General features: G+C 44.1%; 1 protein-coding gene across 1 annotated transcript; it reads right to left on the reverse strand.

Moving 5' to 3' along the window:
• Positions 1 to 6,392: 6,392 nt before the first annotated feature.
• On the reverse strand, positions 6,393 to 9,289 carry LOC145407096 (uncharacterized). Its single transcript, XM_080278119.1, has 3 exons — positions 8,629 to 9,289; positions 7,280 to 8,571; positions 6,393 to 7,235 (listed from the first exon to the last, which is right to left on the reverse strand). The coding sequence occupies exons 1-3, from the start codon at positions 9,287 to 9,289 to the stop codon at positions 6,393 to 6,395; spliced, it is 2,796 nt and encodes a 931-aa protein (XP_080134245.1).
• Positions 9,290 to 9,852: the final 563 nt, after the last annotated feature.

A 9,852-nucleotide genomic window follows, 5' to 3' on the forward strand; every position in this document is an offset into this window, starting at 1 on the left:
ACACCCCCACACCTTCCCTCACACCCCACACCCTACATCACACCCCCACAAATTCCCTCACACTCCACACCTTCCATCACACCCCCACACCTTCCTTCACACCCTTATATCCTCCCTCACACCCCACACCTTCCGTCATATCACCATAACCTCCCTTACACCCCCACACATTCCCTCACACCCCCATACCCTCCCTCATACCCCCACACCTTCCCTCACACCCGCATACCCCCCCTCACACCCCCACACTTTCCTTCACACTCCCATATCCTCCCTCACAACCCCATTCCTTCCCTCACACCCCCATATCCTCCCTCACAACCCCACACCTTCCATCACACCCCCACACCTTCCCTCACACCCCACACCCTACATCACACCCCCACACCTTCCTTCACACCCTTATATCCTCCCTCACACCCCCACACCTTCCTTCACACCCTTATATCCTCCCTCACACCCCACACCTTCCATCATATCACCATACCCTCCCTCACACCCCCACACCTTCCCTCACACTCCCATATCCTCTCTCACAACCCCACACCTTCCCTCACACCCCCATATCCTCCCTCACAACCCCACACCTTCCCTGACACATTTCAGTCCCTTCTCTCACACCCCCACACCTTCCTTCACACCCTCATATCCTCCCACACACACCCACACCTTCCTTCACACCCTCGTATCCTCCCACACCTTCCTTCACACCCTCATATCCTCCCTCGCACCTTCCTTCACACCCTCATATCCTCCCTCACACCTTCCTTCACACCCTCATATCCTCCCTCACACCTTCCTTCACACCCTCATATCCTCCCTAACACCTTCCTTCATATCCTCATATCCTCCCTCACACCCCACATCTTCCCTCACACATTTCAGTCCCATCCCTAACTTCGGACTGAAAATGTGTTATGATCTGGTGAGTGGATGGAGCAAGCATCCACTCACCACCCTGGCCAGGAGTCAACTGAACTGGGGTTTCGTGCCAGTTAACGTCACTCCGATGCTCCGCCCCCTGCGCACGCTTGGAGCAGTTTTAGAAGCAAGTGATCCGACTTGGTAATAGTACACTTAGGGCTGACCCCCTAAGTATCATTGGAGGTGGAGTCACGTTCCCTGAATATCGCATTGTGGATGAGAGCCCATTGTACAACAAATACTTAAATATCAAAGGCATAGTTGTCCTCCTTCCCATGTTTTGTATCTTTTAATTTTTTTTTCTGGGTGGGTGGACTGGTTCCCCTAGAAATAATGGTAGAAAATTTTATATAGAGGAAGACATTACTCGAGAAACTAAAGGAACTTACCTATTAAATTTCATTTAAATCCATCTGGTCACTTTCGACTTTCTGCATGATTTAATTTTTGGGGAGGGGGGCTGACACCTCAAAAACCATTGAAAGATTCGTGCTCCCTAAATATCGCTTTATGGATAAGAGTCTATTGTACAAAATGTACTAAGATATAAAAGCCATTTTTGTCATTTCACTGTTTTTGAGACTTTTATTTGTCCCGGGGGTGAATTCCCCTGAAAATCATAGTGAGAAAATCGTACAAGGTAGAAAATATTCCTAGGAACCCGACGAACGTACCTGGGAAATTCCATTCAAATCTCTCAAATAACCTTGGAGAAGTTAAAGCACACACACACACACACACACACACACACACACACACACACACACACACACACACACACACACACACACACACCATACCCTCCCTCATACCCCCACAAGATTTAAATGCTGTATATAAAAAATTCTGTGAATTTTATGAAATAGGAGTCCAGACGTACATCCCACAGCACAAAGAAGCAGATAAGAAAATACAGAAATGGTTCAATACAGAATGTAAAAAATCAAAAGAAAGAAGAGATTTGTTGTGGAATAGATACAGAAGACATAATAGTGAAAGGGCATAAAATAATTACAAAGAGGCAAGAAACTATTATACAAGAATAAGGAGGGAAGCCCAAAAACAGTTTGAGGAGGATATAATAAATAAAAGTAGTGATCAACCAAAGCTGTTTTACAGCTATATCAAAAGCAAAACCAAAGTAAAAGATATAATACAATCAATTACGGACGAGGGAATCACTTATACACAATAGAAAGATATTTGTGAAGCACTAAGTAAGAATTTCCAATTAGTTTTTACAGAAGAAAAAAATTTTGAGAGGGACTATGTGGAACATGCATGTCCACACATACTACCAGATATACAAATAGCAGAAAAAGTAATACAGGAGGAGTTAAGTAGATTAGACAGAGGAAAAGCAAGTGGTCCTGATGAAATTTCATGTTGGGTACTACGAGAATGTGCAAAGGAGTTAAGTAAACCATTATTTTTAATTTTCAAGAAATCCTTGAGTCAAGGTAAACTACCTGATATTTGGAAAAAAACAAATATTGTCCCCTTATTCAAGAAAGGAAATAGACAAAATCCACTCAACTACCGACCAGTATCACTGACCAGTGTTATAAGCAAGGTATTAGAAAAGCTTATAAGAAAAGCTTGGGTAAATCATCTAGAAGAACACAGTATGATAACAGAAAGACAGACAGTTTGGTTTCAGAAAAGGAAAATCATGCGTTACTAATCTGTTGAGCAACTAGAACAGAGTAACAAACACAATACAGGAAAGGGAAGGATGGGTGGACAGTATCTATTTAGATTTCAAGAGAGCTTTTGACACAGTACCACACCAAAGACTTTTATGGAAACTGTACCATCAAGGAGGAATTCGAGGCAAACTGTTTTGTTGGATGCAAGACTTTCTCATAAAAAGAGAAATGAGAACAGTACTAAGAGGAAACTACTCATCATGGAAAGAAGTGACTAGTGGAGTACCACAGGGTTCAGTGCTGGCACCAATCATGTTTTTAGTGTATATAAATGATATAAACAGTAACACTGGAAATGAGAGCTATCTGAATATGTTTGCAGATGATGCAAAAATACAAAGGAGAATTACTAACACAGACTCTTGTAAGGAGCTACAAGAAGAATTAAATAAACTTCATGAATGGAGTAGTACATGGCAAATGGAATTCAATGTGGACAAGTGTCATGTAATCAAGTTTGGTAAAAGTGGAAAAAGACCTGATTGGGATTATAAGTTAGGAAATAAAACCCTATACACATCAGAAAGAGAGAAAGACCTAGGTGTGATTGTCAATAACAGACTATCTCCGGCTGACCACATCAGCGAGAAGGTACGGAACATGTATACACCGCTTGCAAATGTAAGCATTCACATACATAAATGAAGACATGCTAAGAAGGATAATAACATCATTCATTAGACCAACCCTGGAATATGCATCAGTAGTCTGGGGTCCTCATCTCAAAAAACACATAGACAAGATTGAAAAAGTTCAAAGGGCCGCTACAAGATGGATACCAAGCTTAAGGGACCTAAGCTACGAAGAAAGACTAAATAAACTGAATCTACCAACACTACAGGAGAGAAGGAAAAGAGGTGACATGATAATGCTATATAAGTGCATATCAGGGAAGGAGAAAATAGACATAAATGATTACTTAACATATGGAGAAGCATCAGCAAGAGGACACTGCAAAAAACTGCATAAGAAGAGAGGTGATAAAGACGTAAGGAAATTCAGTTTCCCAAACAGAGCAATTGATCAATGGAATGCACTACCGAATGAAATAGTGTGTGCCAAAACAATTCACAAATTTAAGGATATGTACGATAAATATGGTTTAAGACACGGGACAGTACGAGCTTGACTCATTCCTGTAAAGATACAATTAGGTAAGAACAATTAGGTAAGAACACACACACACACACACACACACACACACACACACACACACACACACACACACACACACACACATACACACACAGGCTGAATCATGGGCGATGGTATAGGTTGCACTGCAGAAAATAGCACCATCCTCCTTTGCAGGATCAATAAATAATATTTTCTCCTGTTCTTTCAAATATTTTGTTTCGACTTTCCAGTAGCGAGATGACAAACGAATACTAATTCTCGGTAATTGTTAGAAGTGGAAGTAAATATAGAAAGGGCGGTGCACTACGGTGCATGGTCGTGATCCAGTCTATATCTGAGTATATTGAAATTTGTTCTGTGTACCAGGCCACTAACGTCGTTGAATATATCACCTGCCTAGCCAATATTCACTTATCATCGCAAAATGGTGAAAGCACTGGGATAACGGGTCTGTTATTCCCTTCAGTCAGAAGTATTTTTAGACCCACGCTTGCGAAGCAAAAGCGAATATTATATTTTATTCGATTGTGTGTGTGTGTGTGTGTGTGTGTGTGTGTGTGTGTGTGTGTGTGTGAAAAATTTCTTGTTTTATCCGATTTTAACCTAAATTGATTGAACGGTTGACGGTCGCCAAAGCTACTGACTTAATGTTTTTTGGAACAATAAGTTAAAAGTCTGTGTCATAGAGACGGGTGATAGTTTGTCCTATCAAGGTTCGATTAAGCATATTCTATCAGATATAGAAATGGTTCAGTAGATGGCAATAACACTGGAATTCGATTGTGAGAACAGTAAGTCAAAGGTCAAGGACAGTGCAGGGTCAATATTCGACCCATGTATCTGTGTGTGAACCAAATAACTAAGACAAATTTGATCTGCTTTGGACCAAAATTGGTGGAAGAGATGAGAATCAGACATGGAATTGATGAACTCAAAGAAATGGGTAAAAAGTTCAGGGTCACACAGAGAGGTTGAACTAAACTTATTTTGTCCGATTGAAGCCAGACTTTGTGGATGGGTTCACCTTAAGACAAGGACAAAAAAAAAATCGACTTTGACTTTGAAAAAAAAATCAACTGACGTGCAACTTCACGTGGAACAATCTAATGTCATGGTCACAAGTCAAGGTTAGCTCAAGCAGGTTTGGCCTGATATGGGCCAAACTTGGTAGATGGGTTAAGGGCCGGAGAAGAATGAATTGATTCAATTTTGAGAACAATCGATCGAAGGTCAAGGTCACAAGGCAGTCATATGATAATTCACTAGAAAATTGTGAAGCGGGGGTCTTGCCCTCACCGAATATTCTTTCTTGTTGTATTTCATTTTTTCTCTCTCCAGACCATTTTATTCAGAGCAGAAGAGATTTTTCAAAGTGTTTACAATGGATCATATTTTACCCTTAATATTCACCTTAAGCACAAGAGGTCTGTACTAAGTTGAAATAAGTCTGGAGGTACCAGGAATATATATAATAATATGCCACTGCAGTGGAGGAGTTCAAAGCCTGAAAAATAAGGTTATTTAGTAGTACAAAAAACTTCGTAAGTCTAAAAAGCTTTCAGTGAAGTCATTTTGTTCAGTAAACTTGGTTTGTATTTATGTGATGGTACTCGGCCGCTTCCACAATCTCATTACGAAATGGTGGCTGCATACAGTTCGAATAACCTTAACTATTAAGAAACACGCGCCCACAACACCGGTGTGAACCGTGTCCGAGCGAGTTACGTTGAATACGTACGTATATATATATATATATATATATATATATATATATATATATATATATATATATATATATATATACTTTTCGCTCTTTTGTTTTGGAACATGACTTGTGCCAGCGAGAGCAATACGAAGTATTTGTGACGTTCTTCAAAAAGGGCCCACATGCAATTAATTGCCTCGTATCTCAGAAATAAACAAGAAATAACGAGTTAGCAGCAAAGGTGTACAGGTACAGAACATCTATGGGTGAAGGACCATAAAGATTGAAAAAATAGGATATGAAAAGAAAATAGACTGAATGATAAAGTATGTCATTAAAGAAAAGTAAAGAGGGTGTAAGATACTTAGTAGGAGGAAAAGATGGAAGAAAAGCGAGAGGGAAAAAATGCTGAGGGAAAGTAGATACGAAAAGTGAGAGACACAGGAAAACGCGACGAAGTTAAGTTGAAGGAAGGAAATGTTAGGGTATGATGTTGTGTACAGAACGACGTAATGACAGAGAGAGAGAGAGAGAGAGTTATTATTATTATTATTATTATTATTTATTTAATTTATTACGCAACAGCGTCAGAGAGTACATGTGAAACATGATACATATGGAATCCTCAAAAATAGCTATGGACATATGTATACATATACATACATACACACATACACATACATATATACATATATATACACATATACATATATACACATATATTTACACACACACACACACACACACACACACACACACACACACACACACACACACACACACACACAAATAAAGACAAAACTCATGAACATGTAGGGACATTACATGGAGGTATATGCCACACAGGGCACAGTGAGCTACTTAAACTCGCCAAAACGAGGGTGACGCACCAAGAGTTCTACTAAAACTTTGTGGTTTCATAAGTGTCGACACACCACATCAACCGGCTGGCCCTGGGGCAGCAGGTGTCGAACGGTAGGCCACTCCAGGCAATAATGCTCTATAGTGTTGGAGCGAGGTGAGTGGCACAAGCGACACTCAGCGAAGGGAGGCTCTCCTTCCAACCCAGCGACCTGCCACTGTTGCCAGTAGCTCAGCCGCAGACAAGCAGAGACAACATTGTACCTCCGAACCATGAGACCCCGGCGATGGTAGGAATACTTGAGGCGGCAGACAGACTTGTAAGGGTTGATGGACACGCTGTAGGGCCTCTCTGCATCTCTGCGGCGTCGTACAGGGAGGAAAGCAGCGGTGCGAACTCTGGAGAGGTAACAAGTCAGAGAGAGAGGGCGACCATCACCACGAGGAGGCAAACGGCAGGCTTCCTTCGCGAGTCTGTCGACTGTGGCATTGTGGCGTAAGCCAACATGAGATGGCACCCATATAAATATGACAGTCAAGTTACGATGAAGCAGTGAAGCCAGAAAAGATAAGATCAGTTGAACAACTGTAGAGTGTGTGGGCCGAACACTGGATAGGGACTGAAGGGCAGGCTTGGAGTCGCATATGATGACAGCATTTACTCCCCATTGGCAGACAAGGCTAACAGCATCCAGAATGGCAGACAGTTCACACAGTGTGGAGCTGGAGTGATCATGGAGACGTCGGCCAACCCAACCCCCTGGGGGGGGCTCCAAGTCGGGCGAGTAGACAGCACCACCAGCAGCACCATCCGATTGCAGTGACCCGTCAGTATAGAGGTGATATGGAGCTGTGATAGAGGACGTCACTGTCGCCACGCGTTCCAGAGCCAGCCACAGCTTAGATAAGGTGGGTCAGACCTGGAGGTGGGAGTGAAGCTCACCTCTGGCATAGGCAGCACCCAGGGTGGGGGGGTTGGGGGTACTTCTGCAACAAGAACATCCAAATTAAGGCTGCGGAGCATAAAGGAAACAGATTTAATAAGAGCACGTCCACCACGCAGAATAGGAGGAATGGGGGAGTTTGGTCTCAGAGAAGTCCTGACTAACTGAGAGTAGTGGGGCGAAAGTTGTGGGAAATGGAGGCACTTGACAGTGAGGCGAGTGACATTAGAATAAATTCTTTCTATTAAAGGCGGAAGCCCCAGCTCACGCTGCATGTTCACTATCCTGGTAGACATGGGACAGCCAAGAATTACTCTCATTGCTCTATTCTGAAATTTTTCTAAAGGCTCCAGAGCAGTCCTAGAAAGCTGAATCAAGGCAGGGGAGAGATAGTCAACAACAGAGCGAATGAAAGTAATATAGACTGTCCTGGCCACATGGATGGAGATTCCCGAAGAGTTGTTGGTGAGCCACTGAAGTGGTGCGAGTCGGCGCTGGAGGCGATCCAACAGGTCACGGACGAAGGGATGGCCCTGGCGCCTGGCAGGGGGAACAGCCGAGATCTTAACAGGTGCTCCCAGGTAGCGGTACTGGAAACACAAGGGAATGACAGTCCCTCCGATGGTGAAGTCAGTCAGAGCTTGAGGAGGGCGGCAGGAGAATATTCTGCTCTTATCTGGGGAAAGAATAATGCCACAGTGAGAGGAAGCCACATAGAAGGAGTCAAGAAACCACTGGAGATCCCTTGGCGAGGAAGAGTGAACACAAATATCATCAGCATAGCATGTAATCGTAGTTCCAGGAATATTAGGGAGAGAAGTGAGCAACCGCTGCATCAGTACATTAAACAAAAATGGGCTAAGAACACCCCCTTGTGGCGTACCAATATGAAAACTGCGTCGAGGACTGTACGTACCACTGAAAAACACGCGAGAGGTCCTGTTACTGAGATAGCCCTGAATCCACCGCAAGAGATTACCCTTTATTCCAAAGTCGACAAGTTGATCCAAAATGATGTCTCTGTTAGCAATATCGAAGGCACTCTGAAGGTCAACGAAGGCCACCACACTGTCCCGGGAGAGGTGAGAATACAAGTCAATGAGGCAGTGGTGCGTGCTCTCGCTGAGGAAGGAAACCATACAGATGTGCAGAAGGCGGTCCTGAAGCCTGTACATGAGACGGTTGAGTAAGATCCTCTCCATCACCTTGCAGAAACAAGAAGTAAGGGAAATCGGCCTGAACTTCGCCGTGCCAGGCTTGGGGATGGGGACAATTGTACTGCTGGTCCAGGCTCATGGTACACAACTGTCTCTGAAACAAAGATTGTACAATTTAAGTAAAGGGTTACCATGAACTTGTTGCAGCAGACGTAGCACAGCATAGGTGATACCGTCATCACCAGGGGATGAAGCCTTACCTCGAGAGAGAGCACGGCGCAGCTCCGACTCGGTTATCTCCTCTGCATCATCATCATCATCATCATCCTGCAGCAAAGCAGACATCAATCGAAGCAGATGGGCAGGAGCACAGGAAGACAGTGCATCTTGTATGTGGTTGGGAAGACTTGCTGGGGTAGACTGTTCCGACCAGGCGTCGACAAGGGTTTGGGCGTAGACAGTGGGAGTGTGATGACGAGCAGCGGCGGTCGTCTTCTTGACAACTTGACGGATGAGGTGCCACATGGAAGCCACACTTGTCTGTTGGTTAATACTGTCCATAAACCGCTGCCAGGACTCAGTAATGACACACTCCTGCAGCGTGACTAGTGCATCCCTGGACGTTTGATAACGATGGAGTGTGCTAGGATTCGGGTTGGCTTGAAACAAGAGCCCATCACGTTCAGCCTCCTTCTTCGCCTCTTGTATACGTGCATCAAGCGTCCAGGAGTGGGCGGTACAGCGGCGCTGCAGATGTGGGCGGGAGACATACTGCCTGTAAAAATCATGAGTGGCAGAGGCAAAATCAGAGTATAACTGTTCAGGTGAAGAAAGATTAAAAGCAGGTACCATCTGGGCCATATATGATATGTGCGTCGGGCAATACTTAGGAGGCACAGTAATGTGTAAACAAGCAGCAGGAGCAGTAGAAGCAGCAGGCAGAGAATAACGAAATCGAAGTGCGACGTGATCAGAGAATAAGGCTGGCACTGAGGAGCATTGGACCCGAGACACTATCAAGCCGGACATGATGACGTGATCCAGAGTGCCTCCCCGGGAGTGAGTGGCGCCGCCAGTATCCCAACGTGCGAGGTGATGCCTGCAGATGTAAGAAATGAGATGAAGACCATTACGATTGTAAGAGCCAGAACGATCACCCAAGTCAGGATGCTGAGCATTGAAATCTCCCATATACACCACCCCACACACTGTAGGAGGAGGAAGAGCCTCAAGAGAGAGTCTGGCAGGGGCGGAATAGACATTACATAGCTGGAGCACGCCATCCCCAAGTGTGACCTCAAAGAGCTGGAAAGTCATGTCAGGATCAGTGGAGTTGCGGAGAAGGCGGTGTGGTAAGGAGTGTGTATGTAAGTCAACAGGCCATTCCTTACCAGATGGACGTACGGAATATAACC

Source organism: Coenobita brevimanus, chromosome 72 (genome assembly GCF_032717465.1).
Source record: "Coenobita brevimanus isolate Jiangsu-jjx chromosome 72, ASM3271746v2, whole genome shotgun sequence".
Classification (NCBI taxonomy): domain Eukaryota; kingdom Metazoa; phylum Arthropoda; class Malacostraca; order Decapoda; family Coenobitidae; genus Coenobita; species Coenobita brevimanus.

Excerpts from the sequence above, each read along its gene's own strand:
- LOC145407096 (XM_080278119.1), bottom strand. The coding sequence starts at position 9,289 with ATGGTACCTGCTTTTAATCTTTCTTCACCTGAACAGTTATACTCTGAT. Across the intron at positions 8,572-8,628 it reads TCTGCTGCAACAAGTTCATG|CCTGGACCAGCAGTACAATT; the intron begins GTAACCCTTTAC and ends GTGTACCATGAG. Across the intron at positions 7,236-7,279 it reads GGGTGCTGCCTATGCCAGAG|CTGTGGCTGGCTCTGGAACG; the intron begins GTGAGCTTCACT and ends ACCTTATCTAAG.